The 20,240-nt window shown below is 42.7% G+C and overlaps 1 protein-coding gene across 1 annotated transcript in view; it reads right to left on the bottom strand.

Moving 5' to 3' along the window:
- Window positions 1–13,133, bottom strand: part of LOC311128558 (protogenin A-like) — a gene marked incomplete at both ends in the record, with an annotated part of 39,898 nt that extends 26,765 nt beyond the window's left edge. The window contains 2 exons of the mRNA XM_084160745.1: window positions 11,017–11,319; window positions 13,067–13,133. Coding sequence (XP_084016871.1) covers window positions 11,017–11,319; window positions 13,067–13,133 — 370 coding nt within the window. The remainder of the gene's footprint in view (window positions 1–11,016; window positions 11,320–13,066) is intronic.
- Window positions 13,134–20,240: the final 7,107 nt, after the last annotated feature.

Here is a 20,240-nt window from a genome sequence, read left to right as displayed (position 1 = left end):
TAATCTCAGCTTGTTACCTGTATAAAAGACACCTGGGAGCCAGAAATCTTTCTGATTGAGAGGGGGTCAAATACTTATTTCCCTCATTAAAATGCAAATCAATTTCTAACATTTTTTACATGCATTTTTCTGGATTGTTTTGTTGTTATTCTGTCTCTCACTGTTCAAATAAACCTACCATTAATATTATAGACTAATCATTTCTTTGTCAGTGGGCAAACGTACAAAATCAGCAGGGGATCAAATACTTTTTTCCCTCACTGTATCTCGCTAGCCCAGAGTAACAGTGAGATGCTCTCCTCAGTGTTTCCCTTTGGAGGCTCCCCCACTAACTTTATCACAGAAATGACCCCTCTTCTCTACATTCTGCACACAAAAAACCCTGAACGCACATCAAACACAGCAGGCTTGCCAGGGGAGAAGAGAGAGTGGGAAGAGCCAACAGATGAAGAAAACATAAGAGGAGCCGTGCAAAGATTACAAGGAGCTCAGATTTAAAGCGAGGCAAATCCTCACTAGGTGCAAGGTTCATAGTTTCTGATTGAACAGCTGTTGCCACTGACATCAGAGAGGACCCCAATCTTGCACCTTTAGTCATTGTCTGAATAATTGAACATGAACTATTACCACTCAACAAATTTAACTGACAATCAGCACACAGCACAGGTGGTGTGCTTCTAGCTGTATCCTTAGCAAACCTTTCTCAGAGTACTACTTAAAAGCAACGTAAATCTCAAGCACTGTTCTCGAGAAACCTTGCCTAAAGGTAAACTCCACCCCGTCATAAAAACACTGGATTGTGTCCTGGCCTCTATAACGGCCATGATGGATAGCTGGACGTAACCTGGGTTTCCAGGTGTTGTGGTGCTGAACAGCGGGAAAGCCCTAACTGCCAGACTGGGCTCTCTGTGAATCCTGATCAGCGCACTGCACTCTGACAGCCACTCTGTGTCGTCTTTAGGAAGGCGGCAAGGGGAATTCTGTCCCTCCTAAACGCAGCTGACCCTCTGACATGTCAAGGTAAAGACCTCCTCGTTTTTTTCACTGGCCAGGGGCAGGGCATGCACCGTTCATGGGCAAAGCCAAAAGGAACCCAATTAATGTGGGATCCATAACCTACATTCTCTACCCTGACCAGTTTTAGAGAGTTGCGCCACTTTGCCTTGAACTTTTATTTGCAGAGCACTTTACTTCTAGTATTAGACTTCCAAATGGAAGGCTAACTTCTCTAATGGGTTGTGTGCAACCAGTTGCTGTAGAGTCCCATTTCTTTGTGTAAAGTTATCCTTTCACTGAGCCCCTTGCCACTTTGCTTTGGGCATTTTTAATTGAATGAGTTGTGAGCTGTAAGGCCTCTTGTGCATCAGGGCCAGTGCAGTCCTCTGCAGAGGAATATTTGCTGTGGAGAGAAGTGCAGGCAGGCATTGGATTGGGAGCGTCATTGAACGGATACAGGGGCCCATCCCTCAGCAACACGCTCCCACGGAGCAACAAAATGTGGAACCTCTAATCAACATCAAACACATTCCTAAGTGTTGCACAACAGCAGCAATGCAACATGGAGGCATCCGTCCCAGTAGCCCGGGGCCTGGGGCCATGAGAGGATGAGCTTCCCAGATACTCTGTCTCTCTGAATAGTCAAAAAATGCTGGATTGACAAACAGAGAGATCTTTATTGATTATTGATTAACTACTAAGTCTCGGTCTAAAATCAATTCTGCTAGGGCTTGTCGAGCTGTGGTCACTGCCGTGGCTGCTCAAAATACGCGATTGACCGTCTCCTTTGAGTGATGATGGTTGCCAGAGGCGGCACCTAATGCTCCTAAATGAAATATTAAAGCAGATGAGCTGAGGCTCACACTACAAGGACTAGATTATACCTTCAACTACCTCTGTCTGCCCATTTACCTCTTCCAGTCACCTTCCAGATGACCTTTGAAACACATTAAGAATCAAATGCTCTGCATTGCCAGCAAATGCTCATCATATGCACCTCCCCCCTGGAGCTTTGGGTGTCCAGTTATTGAGCAAGGCCTCCATGAATGAAAAGGTGACTTGACTATTCTCCCCCTTTCACAATTTGTTTCTGTTACTTAATGATTTCATTCAACCACATAGAGAATATATAACTATCAAACCCACCTAGCTTAAAATGTAAAAGCAGAATCGATCGGTTGAATAATGTATTGTTTACCCGGCTGTTTTGCCCAGCTTGTTTCTAATGAGGGGGTGAATGCCTGCTCCAAGAAGCACAAAAAGAGGATCTGGCCATCTGCCCCTTGCAGTGACCCCACCTCTGACCTCCAACCTCCACAAATCCTGGCTGGCACACCGCCCATCCAGGCAGAGCCCTGCAAGGCCACCCCAGCACTGCTGCAACGCTAATGCTCCCCTGCTGGCTCTCTGCAAACTGCCAATCAATTACTCAGAGCCTCCTAAAACTGGGAGGGGACTCTGCCTTCCTACAGATACGAAATGCCCCCACTAACATCCTCTTTCTCTTCAACCCTGTCCACTGCCATTCCATACTGGCACAGTAGAACAATGCTTTGCATAATGCTTTTCTTCATTTAGTTACTGTGCAGATGGGAGATGTTGGGGCTGGTGCGGAGTTGCAAAAACAAATCTGTTACTATTGATCATGAACAAAGTGGTGATTCACAATAAATCACATCTCTAACACAAAACATAATGAAGGGCGTTCCATTATTAGTAATGACCATTTAAAACCTTGTCTAAGGTTTTGCGGCATGCAGACTTTGCACCCTTATCCTAAGAAACAGAAACAAGTTTGACAGCAACAAAAAAATCAGTGAGTGACCACTGAAAACACTTTCACCAATGTCCGAACTAAACTATAGAATTATTCAGTGCCCTGCCTCCCAGCTGGCCAATCTCTTTGTCTTCCAGTGGCAGACGGGCCTGCTGAAGCCAAAAGCTCAGCAAACATCAGGTCAGTGGACGGGTCAAGCCCGGACAAAGGTTCCCTTAGAAACTTCAGGGGCCAGCTCTGTCCCCCTTCCCCCTGGTCACTCCAGCTAAACGTCCTGCCAAAGTGCAGGGTTATCAACCCAAACCCCCCCTTCCCACCCCACCCTGAGGACATGCTCTTTAACATATGGGAATCCAATATTCAGAGTAGTTGTATGCTCTCTTCTAATTACTATAGCTTGAACGATCACACTGCAGGCACAAATTCTACCTCACTACTATGTTGGTTAAAACAATTCTCAAAATGTGGTGGAAAGAATGTGTTCTATACGTGCTGTATGGAGAGGTATTGTTATGGAAATGTTCAACACAGCCACTGAGCATGCCCAATGAGCATTAATAATCCACTAATAATAAAAAGCAAAGAATATACATACATATGGGTGGTCCTCTGTAGCTCAATTGGTAGAGCATGGCGCTTGTAACGCCAGGGTAGTGGGTTCGATCCCCGGGACCACCCATACGTAAAAATGTATGCACACATGACTGTAAGTCGCTTTGGATAAAAGCGTCTGCTAAATGGCATATTATTATTAATATCTTCATAGTAAAGCAAATGTTTATAGTGTGCAGAGTCAGTATATGTGTGCGTTCAGATATATCCCTCTGTGGTCAGGGGTTGACTTTGTTGTTCTCTAAGCTGTAACTCAGAAACATTCCATGTTTTTTTGTTTTGTTTTTTAGGGGCAGAGGAGCTCAGAGTTTAGCCAGGGCGTCTGTCAACAGGTCAATGGCTGCTGCTGCGCTCTGCTCTGCAGCACTAATTTCCTCCAGGCCTCTTGGTTCCCAGTGGTAGACAAACGCAGTAAGTGGTCAAGCAGGAGACAGCGCTGAAGCTTTTCTATCCACTTCAAGGCCCTGGCTACGTGTGTGGGTTCTCCTCGCTCCTGATTGGAACAAGGTGGATGAGCACTGAGGCCAGATCCAGAGTGGCTGGTCAGGGATCTGCTCTGGCAGCTTTGTCTAAGGCGATCTGCAGAGCAATTGAGTGGAAACACTGGCCCTAATCCTGCAGATGACCTGGGCCAGGCCTGCAGCTTCACTACGCATGAATGGGTAGGGACTGGAGTTGGTCCTGGTCAGGTCATGTGGTCAGGAAACACTCTTGACCCTACTCATAACACTAGCAGGCAGTATGTCCACAAGGAGATCTACAGTTATCAATTAAAGTATAGGGGAGTATTTAAAACTCCCACCCTTATGAGTCATAAGTGACAGGACAAATAACATTACTGCAAGTGTTAAACAGTAGGACTGAAGGATGCTTTCTTTGAATAGCATTGCAAGAGAGAGTAAGAAGGAGACATCTATTTATGACTTCAACAAAAATCCTTGGCTTCGACATCAAGGTCCTAATACTGACAGTTCTGAACAGTTCCGTACTGAACCCAACAGAACATTTAACCACTTAAGCGTTCAACGTCATCAGACCTGTCAGAGGGCTCATCAAGAGTCATAACATTTCATTTCAACCAATTTCCAGAAACATTTCATTCAGTGATAATTACTATGATGTGACAAATGTTTGGTATAGTGATATTGATTCATGCTATTATTTCAAATGAGGGACAGCAGATCTGTGTCGTGGGCTGTGGACAGAGTGGGCAGTGAAGGGTTCAGCATGGGAGGGAAAGTGGGTGGGGAGGACTGCTCCTTTCATGACTTCTTATGCAAATGAACCATGAATGGCCTAATGCTGGGAATGAGGAAACAGTTTAGGAAGCAAGCAATAAATATCAAACTGTTGAGGTTTCATGTAAATGGTCACTGCCTTGGGTTGCTGCCCACATTTTATGAAAGGTCAAAAGTAGGATCCCAGAAAATACCAGAAACTATCCATTAAGATAAGAGGAACACCCAGGTCTGTCTCTATTTTAAGTCATGTAGTGCTTGGGTCTTTTTCTGTACATTGGAATGCATCACACATCAGAATGAGTTCTATGTATTTAACACAATGTAACAAGAATAGCTCAGGCTAGTCTCTCTCCCTCGTAACCTTAACTCTGAGTGGAAACAAAAGGAGCTTGTTGTCAAATCGATCATTTGCTTTGTTTCCTTGTATTGCTTTAAAGGAGGCTATTTCTTGAGTTTCAAATTGAATGCCTCCAATGGAACAGAACCCAAGAAACTCTTGAGTGATGAGCTCCTTCATAATGTTCAATGACCCAACACCACGTTTGTCTTCTCCCCCTTTAATAAATAATAAGGGCTCCTGAAAAAGAATGCTCAGCCTGGCAACTGAGGGGAAGAATGCAATGCTGAAAAGCCCCACAAATCAATCATTGGCCGGGCGAGTTGGGCTGGGCTGGGCCGGGCAGCAGGCTGCTGGAGGGCCCAGTGGTCATTGGCCCAGGCCAAACAAAGCACATACCCCATGAGCACTGTGACCTCGAAGTCCCCTGGGCAGTGGGGGCGTGGGGTTAGGAGAGGGACACTTGCCCCCTCCTCCCATCTCTTATCTGGTGTCAAAGTTCTCCAATCATTCAACATCAGCCCTTCACCCACCAGAGACAGTGCTTTCATTGTGTCTGATCTCTTCATCAGAGTGCTGGTTTTAAACAGTCCATTTTCAAATCAGTACAGTCTTCTACTTAATTATCGTGTCATGCTTTGTTTCTCTAAAATGAAAACAAGTCACCACAAAATAAGGCTTTGTGCTCAAAATCCAATAGGAGATGGTGCCAATGGAGTAAATCTTGAAAGCATAACAAATTTTTTGGCTAGACATAGATTGGGTGGACACTGATAGGGGACTGTTGAAGTAATTGATAAATGAGAAGGAATGTCTAGCATTATTGCAGGGAGGATTTAAATTGTGAGTACTCTCAGTACCTAACATCTATTGGGCAATCTAAAGAAACCTTGGACCTCTGGAACTTCGGTCCAAGGAAACCATGGAAACCATTCATCTCCCACAGATGCAGATGAGGGAAAAAATAAGCCATGCTCAGAGACGTATTCCTCTTAAAGAATTATTTCAAACATTCACGTCAATCCATTACTGTGCCTTTAGGTTTGCTTTTCCTTTATTGTGACCCTAATGCTGCAGAGCCTCTGTAGGTCTAATACATTCCTTAGCAACCAACATAAACACTGGGGTTGTGGTCACACAAGGAGAGAGCTGGTGGGGTCAAACAACCATTTTGTTGGAGTCACAAAGTATGCTGTGGAATAGTCATTTGGGTGCTCTATTGTGGACCACAATATGAAGTTAGTAAACTGTTCAGCATTAGGAATCTTTTCAACCATGTACTCAGCTTTTTTAAACCTGTATTCTGTATGCTTACTCCAGAGGCAAAGTGTCTTTGCACTACATGCTTGTCATTTATTGGGGTAGTCAAAAATGGTCCCAAATCCCTGTTGGAAAAAAATGGCATATTTGCTGGTCCATGCTGGTCTATGCTGGTCAGATGTTGGTCAAGCTGGTTTGACCAGCATGGTCTAGCTGGTTATGCTGGTTGGCCAGCATGGTCTAGCTGGTTATGCTGGTTGGCCAGCATGGTATAGCTGGTTTTGCTGGTGATCAGCCTTCGCTGTGTTTTGGACACTGGTGACCAGTCTTCACTGTGTTTTGGACACATACCAGCTTATGCTGGTGTTGCTGGTATATTGGTGACTAAGCTGGTTTTAGCTGGTCAAGCTGATCTGTGTGTCCAAAACACAGCAAAGACTGGTCACCAGCAAAAACACAGCGAAGGCTGGTCACCAGTAAAATTACAGGTAAAGCTGGTCACCAGCAAAAACATTTATCTATCCTTATCTATCCTCTCTTATGACATCAATGAGCGAGATATATTCTCTCCACTGGTTTTGTAACCTCGAAAAAACATAACTGGGAGCTGATTTTCGAATCAACTAAAAACATCCCAGCACTCTCACGGTAAGACCTTGCATCGGAACCGATGGATAAGGATATGGGCAAGGACATGGATATGGTTTTACAATGTTTGTGTATTGCATAACACCCTGTGAACCTCTGGAAACATGGTATAGGAGGCCTGGAGGGATCATACACGAGACCATGTCTCTACGGAGAACCCCATCATTTTGAGGAGGCCTATTGACAGCACTCATGTGGTTAGCTACCAAGTCACATGGCCGTTGATCAAGACACAATCCCCTCTCATCGTTTCCCTCAGGGCAACTGACATTGAATGTTTCTCAAACCCTCCATTTCCTGCCTGTAATGGTCGACTTAAATCATTCTCTCTGACTCAACACTGTAACATTTACTTGTTCAGAAAAATACCAGGTAAAAAAGGAAGTCCTGGCTTCAAAGTGGGAGCATCTGCTCCGAGGACAAAGGGATTTTCAAATTGTAGAAACCAGATCTTAAAACAGAACTAGCCTAAGATGGTGTTAGGGATGGTCTTCCCACATTTATAACATAAAACAATAAACTCAATTTGTTGTTATTTTTTGTTAAATAATGCCACTGTCTTTCTAAAGGCCAGAGTCAGAAAGGACTTGGCAGCATGACTGATAATGAGGGATATCTTTTAAGGCCAGAGGTGAGAAGAGCCTCTGGGCAGAAGGTGCAAAAGGTCCCCACATGTTGCACTATCAATCTTCCTGGTGAAGGATGCACATGAAAAGCTCCCTGAGCCATAGTAACGCTCACTCTGAAATCTTTTCACAGCATTCAATGAGGAGTGTTTTTTCAATGCAAACAGGGGCGTCATAAACCCCACCTAGGGCACAGTAACATAAATAAAAAGCATCTTAAGACCTAAGGATACACTGTATGTTAAAACAAATAGGCCATGTCGGAAAGTGATATCATTTACAAAAAGTCACTTTCTCAACTTTAAAAAGAGTTGATTGAAAAAGCATAATTGAAGTTAGGATAATCAAATTAGATTTTGATTTCCAAAAACAAAATCTAAATTAAAAAAGTTTAATCAAACTCTGCAGTGCCATTCTCATAATTACCCTTCCAGCGGTGAATAGGCCCAGCTGTCCTAACCATTGATCTCTGGACATACAAATGCCCCCCAAATAACTCATTTTAGTCAGGGGGCAGTTTGGGGCAAGGCGGACAAAGAAGGCCAGAGTGAAAAGCTTTTCATGAATTCTTCAGAGTAGCAGAGCAGAAAATCATAGTGAGGAGACCACTAGCCTCTGCCTCACTGGCTGGCCATGCAATAAAGTTAGGCCATTTAGACAGTCAAGGAAAGGCTGTGGTATGAGGGAACGGCAAATTCACATTTGTGTGTGTGTGTGTGTGTGTGTGTGTGTGTGTGTGTGTGTGTGTGATTCTCGACAACCCCCGCTGCCACCTTTGTTTTCTACCACTGAGCATTTCTCAGGTACGTGCAAATTTTATGAGCTTCCAGATAGACCGTCAAGCAGGTCTAAGTGTCCCTTTAAAACAAGCCTGTAAACTCCGCTGGCAGCCTTTATCACCTCTTAAGTTCATAATATAAAACAGAAAACCCTCTCAATTAATAAAACTACAAACATAGCATCCTGTAAAAATCACAGTAAGGACACAGGCCACTGTAATACCGGGCTGAAACTGGCTGTATAGCATGTGAGAGGGTCAGAGTAGTTTTAGTGGCTTTAAGGCAGTCACTGTTTTCATGGACCTCATGCAAATCTAGGCTCATTAACTCTGTATTTTATTGGTATAGCATCTACAAGTCTGTGTGGCATCTTCCAAAACAAAAAAAGATTGATGTTGTATTGCACTCAATTGTCTTGATAGTAATCTCGGTTAACCCAGAACTAAAGTAATTGGTCAGCTGCTCGATTAAGTTTTGGGTCCATACATGTTAAGAGAAGGGATCAAGAGATGCTAGAACGAGGAGCGGAACCGGAATGATTCCCATTCCTTCCCCACAGATTCTACGGTATCGGTTATGTTTACGTAGATCTGTCCACAAGAGATTACCCTGATAGTAATTTCAAAAGTGCTTGTAAAGGCCCAAAAATAAAAAAAATTGTAACTTTTTATCTTTTACATATAAATCTAGGCCTATCTGGAAAGCAAAAATGTTATCAATGGTGTCTGTTTGTTTTAGAGGTCTTCAGTAGAATTCAGCTTAGGGAACTGAACCAGGACAGACACATTGTTGTCTCTCAACATCTACTTGTCAGTGGATTGTCAGGATCATATCAGACAGGAGATGTGCTCCTAAAGAATAGTATTCCAACCGGTGGGCTCTTCAGGAACCTCACAGTGGTAAATTTGAACAATTTCACAACTAAATCATTTCACAACAATCCTGCCCAATTTGACATGTATCAGGACTTAACTTTTCCATGTACAATTCGAATTAGAGACAATCACAATATTCTTGGACGAGTGCATGGAGGGGCCATTTTCTGTCTTAAGTGCCACGTAAAACCTCAGGTTTCCCTGTGAAAGGGAATGCAAGGGAGCGAAAAAAAGACACATTCTTTTGTGCAAAAGAAGCACAGCAAAAAATATGGCCTGGGGGGTGGTGTCACCCGGGAACAGGGTCCCTAAAGAGCAGCTCCACTGGCCCTTTAAAAGAATAGGCAGCAGGCTCATATACGTGCCACTGGGAGAAAAAAAAACATTCCAAAAGAACAATTCCCCAGTGATCATGGAGCAACGACATGAAAGCCCAGTCCAGTGAATAAGGGTCATCTGCTCTTTAGCACTGGTGTAACCGGCATCCTGGACAGCTCCTAACCTTTCAAACCTGCATCTCCCTCATTTACACACCAATGGACATATTCTCCTCCACTCAGAGTATCTTTTTGGCTTCAGGCCTCGAACTTTGAAGGCCGTACCCCCCTCCCCCCAATGCCACCACTGAAGCATCCAATGCCTTCCCTTCCTCAGCTATTAGGTGGATTAGAGAACCGGAATGCCCAAAACGCAACATTGGGCATTACACTGGCGAAGAAAGAAGAGAGATTAGACGCACCAGACTACATAGAAAATGATAGCACCCTGCTGGTGATGAGAGAAATACCCTTTTTCCCTTGATTTCAGAGGTGGGAAAGGCCTATTTTATGCCTGTTAAGAGTGTAAAGTCTCTATCTACTCCCCAATGACTATGTCAGCTTCAAACATTTTAGCAGATAACTACAAGTAAGATCTCTCACTTTGTTTAATTATCATTTCAACACAGAGATTGTGGCTCTACACTCTTAGAAAAAAAGGTGCCCATAGGAGAACCCTTTGAAGAACCCATTTGGGTTCCATGTAGAACCCTTTCCAGTGAGGGTTCTACATGGAACCCAAAAGGGTTCTACCTGGAGCCAAAATGGGTTCTACCTGGAACCAAAAAGGGTTCTCCTATGGGGACAGCCGAATAACCTTTTTGGAACCCTTTTTTCTAAGAGTGTACATCAAACCTTTTGTCCAGTTGTATACCTGCTAAGAAGTTAAGAACTTGTGCTGATAGTGCGGGGCTTGTACTAAGCTCACCTCTAAAGTGGATATCATTACCATGCTTTCAAGATGAAAACACAGGAGTTCCTCTGTTCATCAAGTAAATGTTATTTCGAGGGGCATAGTATCTGTTGTCCTGTCATGTGGATCACTTCATTGTGGTCCTCTGTAGCTCAATTGGTAGAGCATGGCGCTTGTAACGCCAGGGTAGTGGGTTCGATCCCCGGGACCACCCATACATAAAAATGTATGCACACATGACTGTAAGTCGCTTTGGATAAAAGCGTCTGCTAAATGGCATATTATTATTATTATTGCTATGACATAACATCCTCAGTGTAGGGCACACAGATCCCATGCAGTTACATTAAATTGTAATTATATGTAACTACACAGTAACTAAGAGATTCGAAAGAGAACGTGGATGGTTTATGTTACTTATCTTAAGTCACCATGTACACGTACCATGTACATCCAATGTTGTCTACTTTTCTACTGTGTTTAGGATGTTCCCATGACCAGGTACAAACATGACCAATTATGTACAATGAGACATATTAGGAGGTCCATCTTCTGTGGCCCAAAGGTTGGAAGCCCTGCATAAACTATCCATTATTCCATGTGATGCCTATACACAACTCCAGTATGATACTTACTTGCGATTGTAAGACAGACTTTCTGGCTCAGGATGGCTCCATACTTGTTCTGAGCGAGGCACTGGTAAAACCCTTCATCTGATTTGTCTCCTCTCCTACTCTCCACCTCCGAAATATAAAGGGAGCCGTTGGAGAGAATGTAGACGCGGTCGTTCTCTGCAACTTTTACTCCATTTTTAAGCCACCTGATGGCAATAGGCGACTCTCCGTGCGCTTGACAGTCCAATATAACGGCATCCTTCCGCATGACAGTAACATCGTGGGGCTCCTTGATAAAAAATAACTCACTAAAACATAAAACACCTGTGGGGAAGAGAAGAGAACAGAGTCAGTGCCTGGCTGGAGTGGGAGAAGAAGCAATGTGATGAAATTAGCGACAATACTAGGCAAGGGCTTACAACTATTCTACGTTTTCCATAGGCATATTGCATTGGTAGGATCTAAACTTGAAAGCATGTTAACATCATAGTGCCTACAGAGAGGGGCTTGGATCCCATCCAACAGCAGCTCTCATTGTACTGAGGTATAGTACTCCTATTTGATTTCTTTCTGCTCCAATTTAATCCTGTTACTCATCTCATAAAGCTGTGACGTCACTGATTCCATGGCTCCATTCAGTCACAAATGTTTTATTGCACCACCAGCATGAAATTCATAAGTAGCTCCCCTTTCAATGATAAGACTCCCAGCTGTAAAAAAGTTACAATCCAGACAGGAAGCAAAAGCCTTTATAATTTTCCAAATCAAATGTGATGGCTATACACGTCTAATGTCCTAATGGAAATGTTAATGGCTCTGTTGGCTACTAATCGTTTCATGTTAAACAATTCCTCATTTATTGTGAAACTATGGGATTCACACTACCTTCACACAATCATTTTACGTGCCTTTTGTATGCAAATAGCTTATTACCATTTCATTTAACACTTTAGACTGCAAACCTTGTAGCCTTCCTTTGGTTTATCAGAATTCACATGTTTTGAGCCATGTTCAGCAGTATAAGACTTCACATAACACGTTCTATATTCTCAAATAAACAAACACTATACTTGATCTGGCCAAGTTCCATCTGAGCTCTAGGACCCTCTATGCTCCAACGCTTAAGATGAGGTAAATGAATAGATGAAAGCATGTCCTATTTAAATTATAGGAGAGTATAGCCTACTATATATATTTCTGAAATACCACATGCACTTTGATAATCAAATTGGCCTACACATTTGCTTAAGGGGAAAAATACAAGCTGTCAAAAAGGTTTGATGTAGGCTACTAGAATAAAAAAATCACTAATTAAATTGTTGGAAATCAATTTAAATGTAGATTATATATATATTTTTTAAACATTGAGCTGATCACCATGTTCAGAGTAGCTACTTCAAACAGCAATTTACACAACATTATATTAATTGTTAATTGCCTATGTTAACTGTCAAAGTGGATTATTTATGGAAAGAAAATCAGTAGCCAGTTTTTCTATTGATATAATAATTCATTTTTATGTACTGAATGAAGCGAACATGAGTAGGGAATAGCTAACCTATATGTTTTCGCGTTTATCAATATCTCAAAGCAGGGCTGGCAATATTGTACAATCCACGTGTATCTGATTGCTGTGTTGTGCTGCACGTATACAAATTCATGCAGAAACCCGGGTTATCGTGTAACTCGAGACAAAAGCAAAAATCAAACATAAACTTGTATAGGTTCTGTGCTTATCTAAATGTATAGCCTACATCGGGCAATAGTCGAAGCAGTCAGTGGTCATCGTGGCCATTTCGTTGCCCCCTAAACTCCGGGCACTGGCAGTGCGTCCACTCAGCTATAGAAGTCGCAACATAGGCTATTGGCTAAACACTTCAATATTGAATATTCGTTAGTACAGAACACTTCAACTAACTTACTATTTTTCAGTGTAAATAGCAAACCCTATTAGTATAGGAGCATGAGTATGGTCACACATCCGATGTCCAGTTCGGTATTCCCCCCCAACTAAACCAGTCACTATAATTTCAATTTTACATAAACTCAAACAAAATATTACCTTTCTTACCTGAGATTGGAAGAAAAAACGCAAAAAACAGCAAGCGCTGATATAATTTCCTTTTAAAATACTCCATCTATTCAAATTGTTCTCGCATACTAACTCTCTCAGCCCCTACCTCCAGTCGAACTACGTGCTAATCTAAGAGGAAAGTGACTGCGCTCCTGATCACAGCAGGGATTACTTTTTTTCTCGGAGCAGATGGACATCACCCCACCCATTGCTGCGTTCTACGGTTGAGTAATTCATGGGGGAAATGTATGGGAGAGTTCCTCCGCCACCATCAGTCGGCTAATTAATACACAGGCCAACATCTGATCAATTCTATTTTTTTATGAGTGCCATAGCAGGTAAAATTTGGTCAGGTGTTACTGGTATTAGTGCAAAGTTAATACACGAAAGTTAATGCATACAACACATCTGTGTGATTAATGCATATAGTTTTATGCATTTCCCTTATGCCTTTTGGAAACATGGAGCAGACCTTTCCTTTGATGACTCATCAGGATCAATGATAATTCAATGATAACTAAGAGGCGTGGGGATTAGAATGATAATGCACATGGACATAGACACATGTATAAAGAAGGATATAGAGTTTCAACCAAGGAACATGATTGAGTATCATTAAATATGATCCACATGCCCTCATAGGTCTGGGGAGCATTATGCACAGCTATCATGGCCTGAGTGCAGTGCTGAATGATGACTAGAGGAAACCCACCATGAAACTCACAGTTGTTCATGTGCAAGGTGTGACTAGGGTCTACTGCTTACTCAGAATGTAATTCCTGGGAAGCATCAGTTCCTCAGGAAAAGTTTGTGTGGAAATGGCTTTGGAGTTGTAGTTCATGTGAATAGTTTGGATTTGCAAGAAATCATTTCTCATGCTGTCTGTAAAAAGAACCAGGGCAATGTGTTATATTGTTGGCTTAGTGTGTGGTTATTATATTAGGGATCCCTAGGCTGTTCCAACAATTGTCTATTCAAAAGTCCATTCACATACTCAGAAACATCGTCTACCAGCTAGCTGGACTATAGATCAAATTCCCACTCCATCCAAGGTATTGCATTTAATTTCAGATACTGTATAACCAAAAGGTTATTGGTCCAACAAATCATGATGATTATAAGCAAGATAACATATTTTACACCTGACAAGGTGAGTTATCATGTTGTCTTCCAAGCATGCATTTATCTTTAATGCCCCTCAATGACGAGGCTGTATTCTAACACAAATGAGCTGCAGTTTAGACTGCTAATAGCCGCAGTTAGAGAACAAACTGACAGAAGAAGATGAACAGTGGAAGAGGAAAAGAGGATACTTACCTATCATAAGTGTTTAGGTTGACAGAGCATCATAACAATTCCCAGTTAGTCTCAATCATTTAGTAACTTGATTATTGAGTAATCCCACAACATAACTCTGAAGTGTCATTACAAAAGCAACCTCCATTGCGTAATGCACAGACACTTATGGACATCTTAAAGCTTTTAAAAGCTCTTGGCATATTGGCCTTACAAACTATCAGTTGCCAATGCCATATACTATTTACACCATGCATTTATTTTTAATGGCTCTCAAGGACACGGCTCTATTCCAACACCAGTATGATGCAATCAAGACAACTCAGGGACACTTGACCAACGGAAAGAAGGTGTTGAGAAAATTGTCCATAAAACATCTTGACTAATGTTCCCACTTTGAAGTGATGACATGGAGATAGAGAACTGGTAGAAGGACTCACACACTGAAAATACTTTCATAATTAAACAATTGACAAATTAAAATGTTTCGGTCACATAGACCTTTATTAAGGCATATGGGTAAAGAGAGATTCATTTGTGTTTGCTTCAACATATGTGGGCCGGTAATAGTCACTCCATGTCAAAGAGGGCAACTGCACTGCAAATGGTCACTCTGGAGGAGAAAAAACTGTTTATGGAAATGAGGCACTCTCTACCACTGAGAACTGGGCTCAGCAATTACCACAAAGCATTGGTAGGAGCAGGACAGCTGCTGCATAAATGCAGAAAATGCAGATATTGATCCAGTGTCCATGTTTTATTATGGAGTGAGTTTGACCTTCCTCCCCCGCTCCGGACTCTCATTCAGCAGCAGGGTCGAGGCCCAGCTGTTGTTTCCTTGAGAATCCCCCAGCACAAAATATAACCAAACCAAAAGCTGATTCTCACAGTCAAGGATCAAGGTGTGCACTTCAACACAGAGAAAATTGATGAAAGTTAAGGTGTAAAAGTGGTGATACAAAACATGGAGTGGAAATGCAATGGCTACTTTAGGAAATATAACTGAACTCGTGAAATATTTCAAATGAAAATGCAAGTGCAAGGACTTATGATTCTTCACTGGAAAAAAAATATATAATTGAAGATCTGCTAATTTTGAACACACATTAATTTACAATGTATAGTGCCTTATGACTGTGTAATAACTAAAATCACAGCCTAATATTGTTTGTTGATCTGAACAATCAATGTGGACATACTATGATCCTCTTATGTGATATTACTACAACCATGTGATCCATCATGACAACCTTTTAACACCCAGTAGGCTGCATAGAGATATACTTCAGTAGTGTCCTGACAAATCATTGTATTAGAAAGAAAAATGTTTGTTTGTGGCCCAAGCTAACCTTATGGCTTCTGCTCTTACATAGCATGTGAAAGTGAATATGCAGCCTAATTTATGGTGACCGCTCACGGGGGGGGGGGGGGGGGGGTGGTCTCTTGAGGGTGTTCGATTAAGAATTGGTTTTGGGCACCTGCCAACATGACACTGTTTGGGGGTGGAGTGAAGATAGAGCTGCACATGGACGGAGGTCGAGCTCTGGGGCCAGATCAATGAAATAAAGGGGGGGGGGGGGGCTTCTGCTATTGGATAAGCCCAGTGTCATCCTGCTCCCATACAGACCCATCCTCACCGACCCCAGCAGCGTCCAAAAGACTGGCCTGAATAGTGTGACCTACCACATGACCCTTCGGCCAGCACTTTGGGGGTTGGGGAAAACAGGACAGTTGTGGTTAAGCTGAATCATATGAATGGGCCCTGCCTGCTTTAGAGGGGAGGCTTTCCATTCACTTACTTGTGTTGACTGCCGAGAACAGATTTTAAAGCTTCTTAGCTTATTCAAATCAAATCCGATCTTATTTGTCACAAGCGCTGAATGCAACAGGTGTAGACCTTACCGTGAAATGCTTACTTACAAGCCCTTAACCAACAATGCAGTTCAAGAAATAGAGTTAAATATTTACTAAATAAACTAAAGTTGAAAATAAAATAAGGTAATTTGTACATGTAGGTAGGGGAAAAGTGACTACGCATAGATAATAAACAGCGAGTAGCAGCAGTGTCAATGGGGGGGGTCAACGTAAATAGTCTGGGTGGCCTTTTGATTAATTGTTCAGCAGGCTTATGGCTTTGGGGTAGAAGCTGTTAAGGAGCCTTTTGGACCTAGACTTGGCGCTCTGGTACCGCTTGCCGTGCGGTAGCAGAGAGAACAGTCTATGACTTGGGTGACTGTAGTCTTTGACAATTTTTTGGACCTTCCTCTGACACTGCCAAGCATATAGGTCCTGGATGGCAGGAAGCTTGGCCCCAGTGATGTACTGGGCCGTACGCACTACCCTCTGTAGCGCCTTACGGTTGGATGCCGCGCAGTTGCCATACCAGGCGGTGATGCAACCGGTCAGGATGCTCTCGATGGTGCAGCTGTAGAACACTTTGAGGACCTGGGGACCTATGCCAAATCTTTTCAGTCTCCTGAGGGGGAAAAGGTGTTGTCTACAACCCCGTTGATGTGAATGGGGGCGTGTTCGGCTTTCCTTTTCCTGTAGTCCCCGATCAGCTCCTTTGTCTTGCTCATGTTGAGCGACAGGTTGTTGTCCTGGCACCACACTACCAGGTCTCTGACCTCCCTATAGGCTGTCTCATCGTTGTCGGTGATCAGGCCTACCACCGTTGTGTAGTCAGTAAACATAATGATGGTGTTGGAGTTGTGCTTGGCCATGCAGTCGTGGGTGAACAGGGAGTACAGGAGGGGCCCCAGTGTTGAGGATCAGCGTGGCAGGGGGCAGCCCGTCAGGAAGTCCAGGATCCAGTTGCAGAGGGAGGTGTTTAGTCCCAGGGTCCTTATCTTAGTGATTAGCTTTGTGGTCACTATGGTGTTGAACACTGAGCTGTAGTCAGCATGAACAGCATTCTCACATAGGTATTCCTTTTGTCCAGGTGGGAAAGGGCAGTGTGGAGTGCGATTGAGTCATCTGTGGATGGAGAGCGTGATCACACAGTCGTCCGGAACAGCTGGCGCTCTCATCTGTGGAACTAGTAGTGTGTATCACAGCGCTTATTTTAATGCCTAAACCTCAACATTTAATGCATAACGTGCATAATTATTTGCACCACTGACTCACTTGAGATGCAAACAAACAGAGAAGGGAAGTAGAAGCTTGTAATAAGTTGGCATCTACGTCTAGTTATCTGCTTTACCAAGTGAAGGTTGTAAAATTTGTAGAGGGAACTTGAAAGTTAGTTACTTGAAAGTTACAGATTGCTTGAAAGACTAATGTGAATCAACAAATAGCCTAATGTATGATCAGACCAATGAGCTGTCTATAAAATGATCAAGCTTCTGTGACACCACGTAACAACTGCATCCTAACATTGTAACAATGTGTAAACTGTGCAAGTGTGATGATCAACCGTCAAGTGTTTCAATGCCACCCACTGGAAGGAATCTGCATTACAGCCAGTGGTTAATTTGGGCCGGAGCTAACAGGACAGGCTCCTGCATTTTGGGTCAAAGGGAGAGCTAGGCGGAGCCGAACTCCAGCACCTTACACGTCCAAAGAGAAAAGTAGGATAAAAATATGATATACCAAGATTAGGGTTGAACATAAAGTCATAGCTAGGGTTATGGTTGAGCCAGGGTGCGGACATAAAGCTAGGGTTAGGATTAAGGCTAGGGTTAGGGTTGAACTGGGAGGTGGACATGAAGTTAGGGTTTAGAATTAGTCTGAATTGACTAACAATGCATCACTGATTTGATGCGCTCGAACACAGCCAATATGTAGGCAGTGTTAATTGTGGTCAAACAAAATCTCTGTATCCCAGTGACGGGAAAAAGCTATTTTTAAAGGTGGATAATAAAAAAAATGTGCTTATTGCACAGTTGACTTAAAGATCCCATGGCACATACTGAATAGTAAAGAGCTGCGTGTCTTGAGAAATTAAACAAGTCTTAAAATAGGCAAATTCTGTCCTCAAAAGGTGCAGAATAAAGGTTACCCTCTGGCTGGTAGATATCGAACAACTATACTGAACAAAAATATAAATGCGTCACGCAACAATTTCAAAGATTTTACTGAGTTACAGCTCATATAAGGAAATCTGTCAATTGAAATTAATAAATTAGGCCTTAATCTATGGATTTCACGACTGGGCAGGGGCGCAGCTCATGAACCATGGGACCAACATTTTACATGTTGGGTTTATATCTTTGTTCAGTATAATATGAAAGGAGAATACAACATTAGGTGGCATTTTCCATTTATTTGTTTTTCTAAATATGCCGCCATTTACTTTGGCATACAATCAAAACATCAAAATATGTTTTCAACAAGATACAGAAGTTTTCATTAAATCGTTGATAAAAAATGCAGTTACAGTTCTGACATGCTGATATACAGTGGGGGAAAAAAAGTATTTAGTCAGCCACCAATTGTGCAAGTTCTCCCACTTAAAAAGATGAGAGAGGCCTGTACTTTTCATCATAGGTACACGTCAACTATGACAGACAAAATGATGAAAAAAAATCCAGAAAATCACATTGTAGGATTTTTAATGAATTTATTTGCAAATTATGGTGGAAAATAAGTATTTGGTCAATAACAAAAGTTTCTCAATACTTTGTTATATACCCTTTGTTGGAAATGACACAGGTCAAACGTTTTCACACACTGTTGCTGGTATTTTGGCCCATTCCTCCATGCAGATCTCCTCTAGAGCAGTGATGTTTTGGGGCTGTCGCTGGGCAACACAGACTTTCAACTCCCTCCAAAGATTTTCTATGGGGTTGAGATCTGGAGACTGGCTAGGCCACTCCAGGACCTTGAAATGCTTCTTACGAAGCCACTCCTTCGTTGCCCGGGCGGTGTGTTTGGGATCATTGTCATGCTGAAAGACCCAGCCACGTTTCATCTTCAATGCCCTTGCTGATGGAAGGAGGTTTTCACTCAAAATCTCACGATACATGGCCCCATTCATTCTTTCCTTTACACGGATCAGTCGTCCTGGTCCCTTTGCAGAAAAACAGCCCCAAAGCATGGTGTTCTTTGGATGCAACTCAGCATTCTTTGTCCTCCAAACACGACGAGTTGAGTTTTTACCAAAAAGTTCTATTTTGGTTTCATCTGACCATATGACATTCTCCCAATCCTCTTCTGGATCATCCAAATGCACTCTAGCAAACTTCAGACGGGCCTGGACATGTACTGGCTTAAGCAGGGGGACACGTCTGGCACTGCAGGATTTGAGTCCCTGGCGGCGTAGTGTGTTACTGATGGTAGGCTTTGTTACTTTGGTCCCAGCTCTCTGCAGGTCATTCACTAGGTCCCCCCGTGTGGTTCTGGGATTTTTGCTCACCGTTCTTGTGATCATTTTGACCCCACGGGGTGAGATCTTGCGTGGAGCCCCAGATCGAGGGAGATTATCAGTGGTCTTGTATGTCTTCCATTTCCTAATAATTGCTCCCACAGTTGATTTCTTCAAACCAAGCTGCTTACCTATTGCAGATTCAGTCTTCCCAGCCTGGTGCAGGTCTACAATTTTGTTTCTGGTGTCCTTTGACAGCTCTTTGGTCTTGGCCATAGTGGAGTTTGGAGTGTGACTGTTTGAGGTTGTGGACAGGTGTCTTTTATACTGATAACAAGTTCAAACAGGTGCCATTAATACAGGTAACGAGTGGAGGACAGAGGAGCCTCTTAAAGAAGAAGTTACAGGTCTGTGAGAGCCAGAAATCTTGCTTGTTTGTAGGTGACCAAATACTTATTTTCCACCATAATTTGCAAATAAATTCATTAGAAATCCTACAATGTGATTTTCTGGAATTTTTTCCCTCAATTTGTCTGTCATAGTTGACGTGTACCTATGATGAAAATTACA

This window comes from Coregonus lavaretus, assembly GCF_964263955.1.
Source record: "Coregonus lavaretus genome assembly, chromosome: 4".
In the NCBI taxonomy this organism is placed as follows: domain Eukaryota; kingdom Metazoa; phylum Chordata; class Actinopteri; order Salmoniformes; family Salmonidae; genus Coregonus; species Coregonus lavaretus.
The sequence above is the reverse complement of the archived record's forward strand: the minus strand, read 5'-3'. Positions and strand labels throughout refer to the sequence as shown.